Below are 16,514 nucleotides of genomic sequence, written 5' to 3'. Positions count from 1 at the left end.
TTTTGAACATTTTTACAATCATTGTGGACACACTGTTGTCATTTGGGACAGATTTTGGGCTACGTAGGATGTCATTAAACGACACAGAAGTCTTTGTCATGGTGCCCGTTTACTAGCTAAATCCCTACAAAGGTAATTTTGAACATTTTTACAATCATTGTGGACACACTGTTGTCATTCGGGACAGATTTTGGGCTACGTAGGACGTCATTAAACGGCACATAAGTCTTTGTCGTGGTGCACTTTTACTCGCTAAACCCCTACAAAAGTCATTTTAAACATTTTTATGATCATTTTGGACACATTGTTGTCATTCTGGGCAGATTTTGGGCCATGTAGGACTATTTCTAAGAAAATTTGGGCATGCTTTGGTCATTTTGTACTAAACATTTTCATTTCATACAAATTTTGAGTTATTTTCAGCAATTTTCTGTCAGTTTAGACACATTTTGAGCAACTCTGTATAGCCAAGGAGTCATTTTGAGCAGTTTTTGCAGTTGTTTTGGACAAATTATTGTCTTTTCTACACAATTATATTCATCAATCGGTGATATATTTTTAGAAACTACATAAATATGTGCAGCCGGTCTGCCTTCTACAGTCCTATGATTCCAGTATAGAATAGCCGGTTTAAATTTGTTAACTTGCTGCAAACACTTCCTTTCTATGTTAAATTTAGAATGAATTTAACACCGAGCGTTTTGATTTGTTTACATGACTCTTCTGTGATCTTGGTATGTATACAAGCTTTTTTTTTTAAATGATCTGCATTTTTTTGTGCATTTATATGAAATAAAAACAGTCTTACATTTTCAGTTTAGTCAGTTCCAGCTGACAGGGTGGCTGAGGATAAATATTCTGAAGGAAATTACAACCTGATTGGCCAATGATCTAAGCATGATTAGTTAGACTGATTGATTTAAGGCAATTGGAGGCGTTGTAGGATGGATGTCATCTTCACCCTCCTGAAGAAGGAATTATGCATCCAGAACTGCTGCAATATTAGCATGTTTGTAAAGCAAACCGCCTCCAGCTTCTAACATAACCACAGATATCTGCAACTTCATTTTCACCGAGTCAAAACTTTAATTCAAGATATCTACATTTATATTTAGACTCAACAGTTAAAGATCTCTAAACTAAAACTTTATTGAAGAATCTAAAAAGAACAATTTATAAAAGATGGGAGTTATGACAAATCTGTAACAAGAACCATGAATAACAGAAGTGATGTTTATGATGATGTTGGTTTCTGAAATGCTCTTTTTGACTGGAAATAACTGAATTACAGACATCTGCAGCGTGTTAAACATTCAAACATCTTGTCGTGGACCACAGAGGATCATTCCAGCAGGAACTGATCACTGAAAATGATGTTTTTCTGTCTTTTCGCAGCAGATTTTCATTTTCTGGGCGACACAAACTGTCAACAGAATTTGAGAGAAATCCAGCGATGGCAGGACAGAAATGTGGTTTTCAAAAAAATCTGATTAACTGGAATGCCCGCCTGAATATTCATGTTCAGGATAATCTACGGGTCTTTACACAGTTCATTTTTCTGTTCAGAACATTTTTCGTTGAAGCACTTTTCAGCCTCACAAGAAGAAAGATGTTATTTAGCTAAAAAAAACAGAACATATTCCGACCCTATTCTATGTTCAACCACATATACGGCACATCACACATCACTCTGCTGTGGGAAGGGGATTTCTGAGCCAATTGCTGCTGAAATATCTATTGTAAATGTATGATTCTTGCATGCAGAGCTTCCAAACACAGGAAGCTCTGAAGCTGAGACCTTATGTGATGTTTCACCAAACTGCAGCGGAATAAACCTTTAAATGGTAGACTCACTTTGAACATTTTTGCAGACATTTTGGACACATTTTTGTCATTCTGAACAGATTTTGAGCCATGTAGGACTATTTTAACCCGTTGCGGTTCAGCGGCCCGCAGGCAGGCTGTTTTGATATCTGCATTAGCATTTTTCAAAATAGAACGACACTGCCAACTCAATGATAGAAACATTATACACCGATGGAAAGCTTAGATTCTCATGAATCCGCCGGTATAAACCACTTTCAGATGTGATTACCACAGCAGGTAATATAAACACATTTGTCTGACAAACAACGAATATCCATCCATCCGTTCTCTGTACACGGCTTCAACGCACACAGCGCGACTCACATTTCCGGGTTCATTATTACACACAGATGAAAATATTCCACAAAAAACGGCCATAATCCAACCTTGGACATCCAGACGACACAAGCCAGTAAGATATTTTGTCCAAAACATGTCTTGAAGTCGGTATATAATCCACGAATAGGTCGTTTTCGAGGAAATGCTTCTCGCGATGCGCGTCCAATATTCCCTGTATTTCTCGTCATATTTTTATTTACAAATAAAATATTAGCGATTTTTTGTACTGAAAATGGCTGGAATTGACTGCAGCTTATAGGGCTACGGAATATTTACATCATAGACTGTATATATAGTGGACGTAGCATCTGGCTCCAGAATTGAAGCCAACCCGGAAGTGTCAAAAACTTGCAATATCACGCCGTCCGCTAGGGTTGGCTCCAAAAAGCTTTTGCTCCATAGACCCCAATTCATTTTTGGAAAAAATAAAATTTGATAGACTGATGTTCTACAGCTCAGGATTTTTTTCCCGTTAGTTTTCATGGTCAAAATGAGAGATCAGGTGGCCGATCTTAAAATAAATCAATACTGAATTTTAAATAAATCGTTAAAGTTGGTGGAGCCAGGGGGCGTGGCTATACTTGATAGACAGCAACAGAAGCCTCTGCGGTAAAACGTGGGCGGGATAAGAGAGTCCTCAGCCAATCCTGCCCCTAGTTGCTCTCCGGTCCAGTCTGTTTGATGACGCTTTTTACATCACTGGCTCCAAAAAATCCAAAACGGCGACCAGGAAGTAGCAAAATCCAGGCTTCATTTTCTTGGCGTTGAAACCAACGGGTGACGTCACGGTTAGTTTACGCCTGGTTTACACACATTTGGGTCAAGATTTTATCACTTCATACAACTTTTGATTCATTTGGGGCCAATATTTGTCCATTTAGACAAATTTTGAATAATTTTGGATAGTTTGGACATCATTTTGGACGCAGTTTTGTCTCTTTTTGACAGATGTTGGGTCATTAGGACATCTTTGAGTCAAGTTTTGTTCAAGAAAAGGATGTTTTTGTGTGTTTTCACACATTCTGAGTGACTTTTCAGTCACTTCGAATGATTTTTTGCAGACATTTTGGACACTTTGTGCCTTTCTGCACAGAAAAAGCTGAGCCCTTATGTGATGTTTCACCGAACTGTGGTGGAATATGCCTTCAAAATGTCAACTCAATACTTAAAAAGTACTATTTGGATGGAATGAACTTGTGTAAAAGTGATGAGATGAAATAAACAAGTTTTCAAAATGCAGTCCTAAATGTGCAGCTTTCTGTAGTTCAGATTAGGGCTGGGCGATAAATCAAATTAATTTGATTAATTCGCCTTTTTAAAACCTGACGATTTGGAAATTTGCCAAATCGTAAAATCGAGGCGAGCTTAAATATATAACATTACAGATTCTTCTTCTGCCTTTCACGACTTGTGCACTGGCGTTTGCTTCCGCCTCTCATCTCCTTCCGCCAAAACACTCACACCCCCGTCATGGCGGACAGAACAGCAGACGAAGTGTTGGTCGCGAGAAAAGGGCCTCATGTTACATCGATTGTATGGAAGTGGTTCGGCTTTGACAAGACTGACACAGAGCAAACTACAGTCATGTGCAAGGTTTGCAAAAGTACTGTGAAAGCAAAGAGTAACAGCACAACTAACCTCTTTCAGCACCTCCGGCAGAGGCATCCTAAAGAATGGGAAGAATGCTGCAGCTACGGGAGTGCGGCATGGCTAGCACTAGCCATAGCAAACAGACCGCAAAGAAACAATGAAAATCGATTAAAATCGTAATCGTCCAAGATGACTAAAAAAAACTGAGATTTGATTTTTTTGGCCATATCGCCCAGCCCTAGTTCAGATACATAATACTGCCAGCGGAGGTCATTAAGCGTCTCAGAAGTCTTTGTCATGGTGCCCCTTGACTAGCCAAACCCCCACAATGTTCTCTGCTTGACAACATGGAACTAACTGTAGTCCGATTGACTGCCTCCTCTGGTCTCTACAGTGCTAAACAGTGGAACAACCAGGTATCTACAATACTTTATAACCACTGTTTATTTTGAGTTATTTTTGGTAATTTTGCATTTCTTTTAGTAGGGTGCAGCCAGTCGGTCCAACATTGACAAACTTTATCACCCTGCAAAGCCCACTGTAGCGCCGTTTGCATATTCATTTTTGAATGGTGGTAGATCTGAAACCAGATAAGGTAGAGTGATTATTTTTTGTCATATAAAACCTGGGGGGTCAGACTAACATTTCAGTCATTCACCAGGTCTCAGAGCACTTTTTGGTTGCAGTGATGGGTTTCTAAAAATACACAATAAAGCGCACATAACAAAAGTCTTTATGAAATGAGACCATGGGATATTGTGCAACTTTTCCACAAATCTCCATACAGCTATGAAATTTCTGTATTTTTAAGTATATGTGGAAAAAAAAGATTTTTTTTTTAGGTTTATTGCACTTTTAAGCAATTTATTGTAGTGGTTAAGATAGAAGTCAATACATATTATTAAAATTTGGGATATAAGGGTTATATTGATGTAAAGCAAATAAAAACACTCCAAAAAAAATGTCACTACAGTATGTAGAAATGTAAGAATATGTCCTGGCAGAATTCACAATGGTAGGTCTTAAAGGGTTAAAGAAAGACACAACCATAGTCTGTTCAGCAAAAACAGTGTTTAGTAAAAAGCTAATCTTTTGCATTTCATGTTTTTGTTGTCCTGAATATGTACTGAGTATAGGAGTCGTGGATTGAACTTTTGCAATTTCTTGTGTTGATTTTCTGGAAGTTCAGTTAAAACTTTCTCTGCATTTTGGTGTAAATTTAAACTAATGGGTCCAACATAGGAGTGAGAGTGGAATATGACGGTTTCTAGATAGATCATGGATTATTAGGGGTGAAGCAGCAGCATACTTTTTAGTGCAGGCTGATGGGTTGGATGTAGCTCGGCCGGATTTGGGGTCGTGAAGAGGTTCTTCACCAAATCGGGTTCAGACGAGCTGCCTGAACTCGGAGGCCCAGTCAAGGTCAGGTGAAGCAGCGAGCAGCTCCCCTCGGGGAAGGAGAGCTAAATGCCACGTAGGATCAGAGTGAAGGGCTCCCTGGAGGCCCGGAGGTGAAGCAGAGTGTGATGGCATTCAGACGGTAAAAAACAGCCGTCGATTCTTAATAACCGCAGATACACTTAATGACGTCTGCCTCTCAGGAAAATGACCCACTTTATTTCTATGAACAGCCATCCTGTGCAAATTAAACTAATCCCCGGTGTCGTTTCTTTTATATTAACATCCAGATGGAGCAACCTCCTCGTCTGACATCTCTCCTCCTTAGTGTCTTCAAGCACTTTCTCTTAACTTTGCCAGAACCTTGATACTAGTTCATCGTGCATTCACTGAACGCAGCAGATTTAGGACGGCATTTCCAGGAACCTTTCTTTATGTTTTCTCTTCTGCCTGTTTTAAAAATATTCTGCTGCTCTGTTGCTAATAATTCATGACCATACTGGAGACTGTTCAATACTTTAGTGACCAGAGGAGGCGGTCAGACGGGCTGAGGGCGGTTCACGTTGGCAAGTAGTGAGCATTGTTTAGCTAGTAAAGGAGCACCATGACAAAGACTCTGTGTGCCGCTTAATGACCTCCGACTGGAGTTCATGAGTTTATGACAAACTGGGATAAACTAGGATAGTGTTTCTACATCCCAGTAGTGGATTATTTTTATTGTTTGTAATTCGTAAGGTCTGCACCTCGTCATGCTAAGCTCTTTGAGATGGCATATGCTGTGAATCTGTGTTACATGAATAAAACTGAAATGAACTGCATCAAATTGACAAAGTTATCAGATGTACACAAAGGATTGGGCCAAAGGTTCTTGCTAATGCCAGCCTTGATCATCCCAAATCTCGATCTTGAAAACTTGAATCAGGAAATTCCTACATCTGACCTTCAGTTCTGCAAGAAGTTTTCAAAAACAACAAAAAGAAGAGATCATTCTGAAGTGAAAAACACTAAATTCTTATTGTGAAGTGATGAAAAACTAAAGAAAACGTTCCATTTCTGCCAATGCATCCATCGAAATCCTACACACTGGACGAGGGCATTATGGGCGTTTAGCTAGCAACCATGACAAAGACTTCTGTGCCACTTAATGACCTCTGACCAGCAATATTATGTTTCTGCAATATAGGAAGCTGCAGATTTAAAACCGCATTTCTAGAAGCCTTGTTTATGTTCAATATTGCAGATTCTGAATCAATGACATGCTGACAGTAAAACTTCACGGCTTTTATCTTCCTTGAATTTCAGGGTGAGAAAAAACTGCCAAAAGTTGGTCAAAACATGTTATATCCCAAAAACGATTTGATATATGAAGCTAAAATTTCATAGAAACCATTTTTAATATCCACAGTTTATGATTAAAAAGTTTCAATCGAATCAGGGACAGCTGAACAGAAAACCCCTGATGATCTGAAATCAAATAATCCTCAAATAAAACAGACTCTGGGTGACAAAGTTTCCTTCAGAGCCTAATTGCTGCTGCAAATTAAAGCAAACTAATGCAATTTTAACAGACGGCGTTGAACATTAAAGTCGAGACTCACTGCCAGAACAAAAACACACCTGGATTGGTTCTGTCAGCAGCCAGCTGTGCTCACCTGGAACCATAACTGCTCAGACAGCAAGTCATTTTTAGGTGTATTTAAACTTTGAATCAACAACTTGTTCATTAGAAAGTTCTATTTTGGGTGGAATAATCCTTTAAAACTACAAATACTTGGACAGAAAGTTGTATTTATGTTGGAACAAACCTTGAAAACTACAAATACTTGGACAGAAAGTTGTATTTATGATGGAACTAACCTTGAAAACTACAAATACTTGGACAGAAAGTTGTATTTATGATGGAACAAACCTTGAAAACTACAAATACTTGGACAGAAAGTTGTATTTATGATGGAACTAACCTTGAAAACTACAAATACTTGGACAGAAAGTTGTATTTATGATGGAACTAACCTTGAAAACTACAAATACTTGGACAGAAAGTTGTATTTATGATGGAACTAACCTTGAAAACTACAAATACTTGGACAGAAAGTTGTATTTATGATGGAACTAACCTTGAAAACTACAAATACTTGGACAGAAAGTTGTATTTATGATGGAACTAACCTTGAAAACTATAAATACTTGGACAGAAAGTTGTATTTATGATGGAACTAACCTTGAAAACTACAAATACTTGGACAGAAAGTTGTATTTATGTTGGAACTAACCTTGAAAACTACAAATACTTGGACAGAAAGTTGTATTTATGTTGGAACAAACCTTGAAAACTACAAATACTTGGACAGAAAGTTGTATTTATGATGGAACTAACCTTGAAAACTACAAATACTTGGACAGAAAGTTGTATTTATGTTGGAACAAACCTTGAAACTATAAATACTTGGACAGAAAGTTGTATTTATGATGGAACAAACCTTGAAAACTACAAATACTTGGATAGAAAGTAGTATTTATGGTGGAACAAATCTTAAAAACTATAAATACTTGGACAGAAACTATTATTTTGAGTGGAATAAACCTGAAAAACTATAAATACTTGGTCAGGAAATAGTATTCTGAGTGGAATAAGCCTTTATTACTAGACATAAATTGATAAATCAACAACTTTTTTGTTGAACAATACTATTAAGTAGTAATGTTTAGAAGTACAAAGCCGGCTGTGCTTACCTGGAACCATTTGGCGTGTCGGAGCAAAGCCAGCGCTGCCCGGCACCGCTGCCGGTCCAGGACGTCCTCGTCTTCGTCCTCCTCATCCTCCCTCCGCCGCCGCTTGTCACCGCCTTCCCGGTCGCCTTCCTCTGATTGGACGAGACGGGACAGACTGAGTGTGACCTCGTTGGCCTCCCACCGTCCCACACAGACACACAGGCAGCAGACAGCTAGTTATTAGCAGACCCACTGATCTGACCCAATGAGCTAAGAACAGGAGGGGGAATTTGCAGAGATTGTGTGATTTGTTTTTGGTAGTTTTCTGGGAGAAGGATGGGGGATTCTCATGCAGAAGGCGGGATCGTTTCATGACATTGACAGGAGGAACCGGAGGAGACGTGAGCGCATGCCGCCCGGCCCGAGTCTCACTCTAGATGCAGATCAGTGGCTGGAGGCGATGGAACGCCAGATTAGTGTTATCAGTTACGGCGCAGGACGAAAATGAGAGCATGGCAGCGACTCAGGACCAGGAGCCAGATTGGAGATCCAGATCACACTTTGGAACAAGGGTTCACTGGGGGGAGCTGTAACATCTCCACTTGGAGGGGGTGTTTTTCTGAGGCGCCATGCTGGTATTTTCACTCTTGCGGGGTCGGTCAGATGTTTATGTTTGGAAACAGTCTCTCCACACCGGGTTCCTGTGGGGAGCTTCCTGCCATGACCGAGGCCGAGCCATGGGAGAAGGACAGCAGAAGAAGAGCGACAGCGGACGACAACATAAACATCTGAGAGTGAGAACGCCACCCTGGAAAGAAAGTGAAGGCTGTTGGTTCTCGGGAGCAGCTAAGGGTTCGTCCACAGTGGGACGGTCAAGCAGACGAACAAGAAAGGAGGACAGACTGCAGACCACAAAGCACAGCGAGGCTCACGGGTTCATCAGAGGAAATGTAAGATCTGAGACCTGAAATGAGTGGAGAGGAAGCAGCAAGTTCAGGACCACAGCTGGAGGAGCCTGAACACTTTAGTCAAAAGGGGATCTGACTTTTCCAACCCAGAAACACTGGCAAAATGAACAAATAATAAACTATTGGCACCTAAAGAAGTAGTTTTTGGTCCGACAGACCTTTAAATCCAAAACTTCGTCATTAAAAGTACTGTTTTCGTTGGGCAAAACTTTAAAACTATAGATATGTGAACAGAATATAGTATTTAGGCTGGAAAAAAACAGATTTATTTTTTTTTTTACACAAAGTGCTATCTGGGTGGAACAAACCTTTAACACTACAAGTAATAGAACAGAAAGTAGAATTTTGAGTAGAATAAACCTTAAAAACTATAAAACTTGGACAGGAAGTAGTATTTTGAGTGGAGTGAACCATTAAGCCTACAACTTGTTCATTAGAAAATAGTATTGTTGGTGAAAAAAACCCTTAAATACTATAAATACCTGGACAAAAAGTAGTGTTTTGGGTGGAATAAATCTTAATAACTATATATATTTTGACAGAAAGTAGTATTTTGAGTGGAATAAACTTTCAGATCGCGTCATGGCCACTAACAAACCTCCCAGTTCTCCAGTGGTGGTTCTGAATCTGCTGTGGACTGGATATTTTTCTTTATATTTGATCTGTGTCAGACGAGAATCATTCGTTTGTGGTTCAGAGATCTTCCAACGAGCAGCTGAGATCAAATCGGGGGTGATTTTTTTTTTTTTGCAGAACTCAGGTTAAATCAGACGAACCGTCAGTCTGAATCGGAAATATTTGTTTATTTATTTGATATAGTTTGTGAGCTGAGGGTCGCCATGTGGTTCGGCAGTCTGTCGCCGTGGAGACCGAAGTGAAGCTGAACAGGATGGAGGAGGTGGAAGACAAACGAAGGAGCTGATGAGAGTCGCTGCTCCTCCACAGACAGGACTGAGGACCGCCATGGTCTGCCCCCGGGGCTGCTGGGTAATATTCTGACAGAACAGATTTTAGCTGCTACTCTTTGGTTCATTTGGAGGGTTCGGGAACAAATCAGAGCCTTTAAAAGATTTTCTCTTTGTGTTTAACCTTTAACTTTAATGCACCCATGATATAAAAACAATCAAACTACGGAGTACCAAGTGTGCCAAAAATGTAATAAATGATTGCATTACTTTAAAAGTTAAAAGAAAACATTAGAATTATGAAAATATTAAATTAAAAGCTGTTGTTGTGAAAAATGAATTATCTAAAGAAAATGATATTATTGTCATCATTGACCGATTTGTTTATTATATTCCTTAAATCTTCAGTTAGAGGAAAAAAAACTGTGAAACATCACCTATAAATGCATTTGTTGTTAAAAACTAATAAATATATATCATTAAAATGTCATTCTGAATTAGTTTAATCATTTAAAGGAATTTTTTTTTAATAAAGTTTATTGTCATTGTTGGCTAATCTGTTAATTATATTTTTAAATCTTCAGTAAAGTGTTTATTTAATAAATGTCAGAAAATACCCAAAATTTACAGTTTAAAGTTATTTTTTCCTGATGTTGCTTTTTTAATTAATTGGTGAATTTATTAAATATGAAGGTAAAAACAGACACCATCATTAAATCTGCAAACTAAAAGACAGTTGACTTTAAATGCTGTTTCATTAAAACATTAAAAATTAAAACACAAGTAATTAAGAGCAGCATTCCATCATTTTGACTTTAAACTAAGTGTGAAAAAGAATTCTTAAATTTAAAAATTGAAAACAATTATTGTCATTAGCTAATCTCTTGATGTAAAATATAATTACTTATTTGTTTAGTTTATAAATGTCAGAAAATGGTGATAAATATCCCTCAAATTTAACTCCTCTGATAGAAAACAGAGGATTGTTTGATTTGAGAAGCTCAGGTGAACATTTACAATGATGATTAATAAATAATTGTTGGAGATCCGTTTTCTGCTGCTTAATTAATCAATTAAAAAGTTAATTGTCTCAGCAGCTGAGCAGCTCCGTAAAGCCTCTGCAGAGCTCAATTATAGTTTCTATCTTTATTGCTGGTCTCCTCCATTTATACATATAAATTTCTAACTTTAATCAATCAACTTTGAAATTAAGGTTAAAAAAATTGACTTTTTTCTCCATGTCTCACGATTAATCCGTCTCGTGGTTTGACATTTATTCTAAAGGTTCTGATTAGGTTTTCGTTTAAAGATAATTCTCCGTCATTTAAACTCATGAACACGGAGCGCCGCCTACAAATTGAATTAGATTCGACTGGCGGCAGCAGCTGATTGACCAGCTGGTCGCTCGTTTAGCGCTCCGTTGTTCTGGTGGCACACTCAACATTCCATAACGGAGGGGCCAAAATGAAAGGATTTTATTGGAAATGACTTCACTGGAGATTTTCGCAGCATTTTTTTGTGTAAAACCAGGATTTGTGTGTTGGTTTTGTAGACTTCCTGGTTGGTGGTTTGGTTTCCCAGAGGCAGGCCATGAAGGAACCGTCAGTCCCGGGTCAGGACCACAGACAGATCAGGACAACCCCCCCGATAAAGTCTCCTCGACATCATCAGCTTAGGGGGAATTTTGATTAGTGACCAGGACATCAGATTAATTCAATTAACAACGTCTTTCCAGCATGAAATTATGGGATGTCATTCTGAGCCAATAACAAATTGATCAGCAGAGAGAGTTACAGCAAAAAAACCAACAAATAATAAGGATCTGGGCTGCTGGGTAATGTAGTCGATTTTGTTGAAGACATGGACCAGAATTTCATGGCGACCCAGAGAGAAGTCCAGTCAACAGAGGGGAGAGGGGTAGGGGAGATAGGAGGGGAGGTAGAGGAGCATGTCTGAGGCAGAGGGTGAGTGGATTGGTTGGGTTTGGTTGTTGGGGAAGCCCCTTGTACCCGGGGGGTCTCCTGCTGCCGGGTCGGGGAGGGACGCCTCGTCAGCCGCGGAGGAGTTTCAATCCAGACAGCGAGCCGACCTGCGGAGCTACGGCAACAAAACCAACAGTCAGTGAGCAGAGGCCAGCGACAGGAGGTACAAACAGCAGGGGAACCAGTTAGACCAGTTTTAGCTACCAGTGGGCACCATGACAGAGACTTCTGTGGTGCTTCATGACCTCTGGACACATTCAACATCCCTCAACTGGTTCACTGAAGAGCCCTGATGAGGCAATGTTGACAGGGCTGGGTTTCAATAGCAGAAACTATCAGCTTTTTAGTTTTAGCTAGCAATGAACACCATGACAAAGACTTCTGTGGTGCGTAATGACCTCCGGACAGAGTTCTTATGTGTAACTTTGTGGCAAAATCATGAAGTAGTTGACTGAAATAGAATGTATACTATCAATTAGTCAATTATTGATTGGTAACACTGCTATTATTGATATTTTTTAAAAAACGTTGGAAATTTGCATCCCTAACATCCTGCTACAATATCACAGCAGACGTAAACAAAGGATTGAATTTTTTGCTCATGTAGATACCGATAAATTAAAATTTACTTTGATCGGCCCTCATTGGATCAGGATGTCCCTACTTATCACATTTAGTTCATAAACAATGAAGAAAAAACACCATTAATGAAAACCCTGCAGCTACAGCCTGAAAATATTTTGTTGATGTTTCAGGTTTCCATCCTCTATACACCGCTTTATCCTCATTAGGGTCGCGGGGGAGCTGGAGCCTATCCCAGCTGACTCGGGCGAAGGCAGGGGACACCCAGGACAGGTCGCCAGTCTGTCGCATGTTTCAGGTTTGAAGACGTAAATACAACCCAAACATGAAACATTTTCAAACATTTAGCGCATTTTTTTAGTTCATTAATGTAAAAATCTACTAAATAAACAATAATTACTGCATGTGCAAAAGTTTGCCCCCAAACTTCCGTTTAATTGTTTATCCTAAACCGATGAATTATTCGACTCCTCAGACCTTGTGGAAACACTCAGCAGGCCTGGGGGATCTTAAAATGAAGCTAATTAATGCCTACAAACAGGAGGAGGGCTATAAAAAGATATCAAAGTGCTTCCAGATTTCATTAAGAGATGGCAGTTAGGGGGGAGCTGTGAAAGTCGAGACGAGATCTAGAAGACTGAGAAAACTTTGAGATAAAAGTGCCCGTCTGCAGGGTAGAAAGACAAAACTGAACCCTCGTACATCTGCAATGGAGCTGCAGGAAAGCTAAGCTAATGCAGGAGTTGTGGTTAATTTAATATTCCACTGTGCTGCACAAAGACCTGGGTTATGGCGCCTCGATTCATGATGAAAAAGACAAATAACATCACGTCTTATCGTGACTCGTACGAGTCTACAGGGGAGGTTCTGGACACTAAAAGTAGCATTGGACAGTTGATGTTTCTACTCTAATACCTTGAAAGTTTAAGGTAGACTGTATTTGAAACATCGGAGGGACAGTAGTGGTGTGAAAAACACTCCTACAACCTTGCAAACACTCCTTTCTGGCTGCACCTGATTGGACGAACGCTTCCATTCGGGGGTTTTCTGCTCCAGGATTTCAAATTTCCAACTTTGTTTGGAAACTTTCTCTTAATATCCAACAATAGTTTCCCCGAAATGTGTTTCTGAAAGCATCTGAGGCGATAAACGTCTTCACTTTAGACCAGTAATGGTTAAGTTTTACATTTTTAAAGAGTTTAAGTCATGGAAATTTGCCATATTTGTTGAACTTAAAACACAAAAAACTGCATAGGGCAAAATTCTTATGGTAAACACTATCGAGAATAACAAATCTAACCCTTTTTCCCTTTTCATTGGACAATATTCATACATTTGTAAGTTTAACTCTGTAATCAGCTTCCATACTAAGAGATAAGAAATGCTGAGTTCACCTTTCCAAAGACAAAAAGCCCTCCAGCAAACACCAAAACCTTTCTTCATGACCTTTTTGCTTGGAACCTCATGAAAGCTTTACACAAACAAGCTGAGCTAATTGAAAGTAACTCTGCTAACACAAAACAGAGATGCATGAGCACAAAACGAACACAATAGATAATAAATGATAACCTGCAAGCTCATGATTCAGCTGGTTTTCACGTTTCCAGGAGCTCTTAACTTGCATGAAGCAGCCCAGACTTCAAATTTATGCAAAAAACCAACAACGCCTTGCCTCTTAAAATGCAACGCAGCGCTACACAAAATGCATGGCTTGGCTGTTTAAACAGATGTTAATTGTGAGGCGTAGCAATGACGGATCCTGTGAACATGAATCATATCGCTCCAACACTGTTCACAGAAAAGACTGGACTTCAAACCAGGTGTTTCAAGGAGATATAACGGTCTTTGGCATGGACTTTGTAAGTTTGCAGACTGTTTACATGAACAAAAAAGCAGCTAAACAACACACTGAAGGGAAGGGGGAAGCAAAAAAGCAGAATACGGGCTCTTGAACTTATGAAGCAAGGCAAATTTTAGACTTTACTTTTAGAATATGATAATAATAATCAGTACAAGTAATAACATCTATCAGCTTTTAACTTTTAGCTAGCAACAGGCACCATGACAAAGACTTCCGTGGTGTGTTTTGTAAGTTGCTAATGAAAAGATTTAGTCTGAGATTCATTATCAGTGTAGTAAACCGCTACAGAAACCCAGCCCAGGCAAAACAGAGCCGCTGTAAGTGAGGTGTTTCTTCAAGGAACTCCCCTGTTGTCATCTATTTAGATCATTTTGTTTTAATTAAAAGCGTATGAAACCCCTTCAGGACGGTCCCTTCTGCTCTGCTAAGTGAGACTTAGAGGGACGATCTCCTTTATGGGATTTTACAGCGTATAACGAGGCCGAGTAAGACAAAAGAACAAAGAAAAAAAATACTAAAACAGTGTCCTTGTTTGTGCTGACAGGATGTTGAACCTGAAGGAAAAATGACTCCCTTTGTTGTGACTCTGCTCTCAACAGCTGTGCTTCGGAGCAGCTTCTTTCCCGCTCGGCAGAATCCATTTTTCTACCTTTTGTGAAGGCTCGACTCAATCTTTCCCAGTGGGAGCGGAAACCACAATGGGACTCGCTGCTCTATAATGCCAGCTCTTCGGTCCCTGACTCGACTGTTATCCATTTTTAATTTGCAAGGGAGAAAACAAACAAAGCGAAACCACCGACGACAAACGGAGGCTCTTGACTTACAATGCAGACACCTGATGGGAGGTAAAGTTAACTGAGCTGATGCTTTTTATTTTCGCTCTCAAAAAAAACTATTTGCCTGGAAATGAATTTCAAAGATTCAGTATCTCCAGAAAAATATCTACTACAACCATGAAACTTGATGAAAACACAGATCCAAGTGATCAAATGGCTCCTGCAGAGCATAATTTTTAAAATTATTGGCACTTAAAAATGAAAATAAGTGCATATTATTTAAACAAGAGCAATATTTGGAGACTCAGTTCGGTAAAAATATACATTTTTTCAGTTTTCTGACTTGGGATTTTTTCTATTTTCTATAACATCTTACTTGGGAATCCATTTATTGCCAGTCAATTATTGGCTCTTGAAAATGGGGAAAAAAACGCAGAATTTTCCACAAGTGGTGGTATTGTGTCTCCAGAAATGGATGGATCTATATTTCATACTTTAAAAAGTTAACTGAGCTGTCGTATTTCAGTGAAACGTGGGTTTCTAATGCCAAAGGAAAACAACTGAATCTTTTCTTCTCTGAGCTGCAGGACAATACGAGCCGACAGCTGAGACAGGCATCTCCTTTTTCGTCAGTCCCAACCCAACACTGCGGAAATCATCCTTCCCCGGCCGTCTGCTATTTACACCACACTTGACCCAGATCCATATCGTCCCTTCTCCTTTTTCCTCTGTTCCTCTCTCAGCTTTCAGCCCTCTTCACGTACACTGATCAGGCATAACATTATGACCGTCTGCCTAATATTGTGTTGGTCCGCACTATGTCCTGGACCAGAGGACCTCTCAGGGTGTCTTACGGAGTATGGAACCAGTGCATTGGCAGTGGATCCTTTGGGTAGTCTGGGTTGTGCAGTAGGGCCTCTGGGAATCAAACTTGTTCCACCGTATCCACGAAAAAGTAGGTACGTAGGTAGGCATGTAGATATATTGAGCAGATAGGTAGGTGAGGCGGTAAGTAGGTAGGTAGGTAAGTAGAAAGGCATTAAGGTAGATGGGTTTGACAAAAGTAGGTTACCAACTTGGTAGGTAGGTAGGTAGGTATGACAAAAGTAGGTAGGTAGGTATAACAAAAGTAGGTTACCAGGTAGGTAGGTAGATCGTAGGTAGGCCGGTAGGTAGGTATGACAAAAGTAGATAAGTAGGTAGATCGATCTGACAAAAGTAGGTTACCAAGTAGGTAGGTTGGTAGGTAGGTCGATAGGTAGGTAGATCATACGTACGTAGGTAGGTAGGTAGGTAGGTCGTAGGTAGGTAGGTATGAAAAAAGTAGGTAAGTAGGTTTGATGAAAGTGGGTAGGTAGGCATTAAGGTAGATGGGTATGGCAAAAGCAAGTTAGTAGGTAAGTAGGTATGACAAAAGTAGGTAGGTAAGTAGGTAGATAGGTCTGACGAAAATAGGTAGGTAGGGAGGCAAGCGGGTAGATGAGTAGGTAGGTAGGTAAGCATCAAAAAGACCTGCTGATGCTTTGTCAGAATGG

General features: G+C 39.6%; 1 protein-coding gene across 2 annotated transcripts in view; it reads right to left on the bottom strand.

The window, feature by feature from the left end:
* The window catches only part of LOC110965142 (spermatid perinuclear RNA-binding protein-like), a 133,712-nt gene that overhangs the window by 58,874 nt on the left and 58,324 nt on the right, over positions 1–16,514 (bottom strand). For both annotated transcript variants that reach the window (XM_022214079.2, XM_022214078.2), the window contains exon 6: positions 7,927–8,057. In XM_022214079.2, the coding sequence (XP_022069771.2) occupies positions 7,927–8,057 (131 nt within the window). The remainder of the gene's footprint in view (positions 1–7,926; positions 8,058–16,514) is intronic.

This window comes from Acanthochromis polyacanthus, chromosome 7 (assembly GCF_021347895.1).
Source record: "Acanthochromis polyacanthus isolate Apoly-LR-REF ecotype Palm Island chromosome 7, KAUST_Apoly_ChrSc, whole genome shotgun sequence".
Classification (NCBI taxonomy): Eukaryota; Metazoa; Chordata; class Actinopteri; family Pomacentridae; genus Acanthochromis; species Acanthochromis polyacanthus.
The sequence above is the reverse complement of the archived record's forward strand: the minus strand, read 5'-3'. Positions and strand labels throughout refer to the sequence as shown.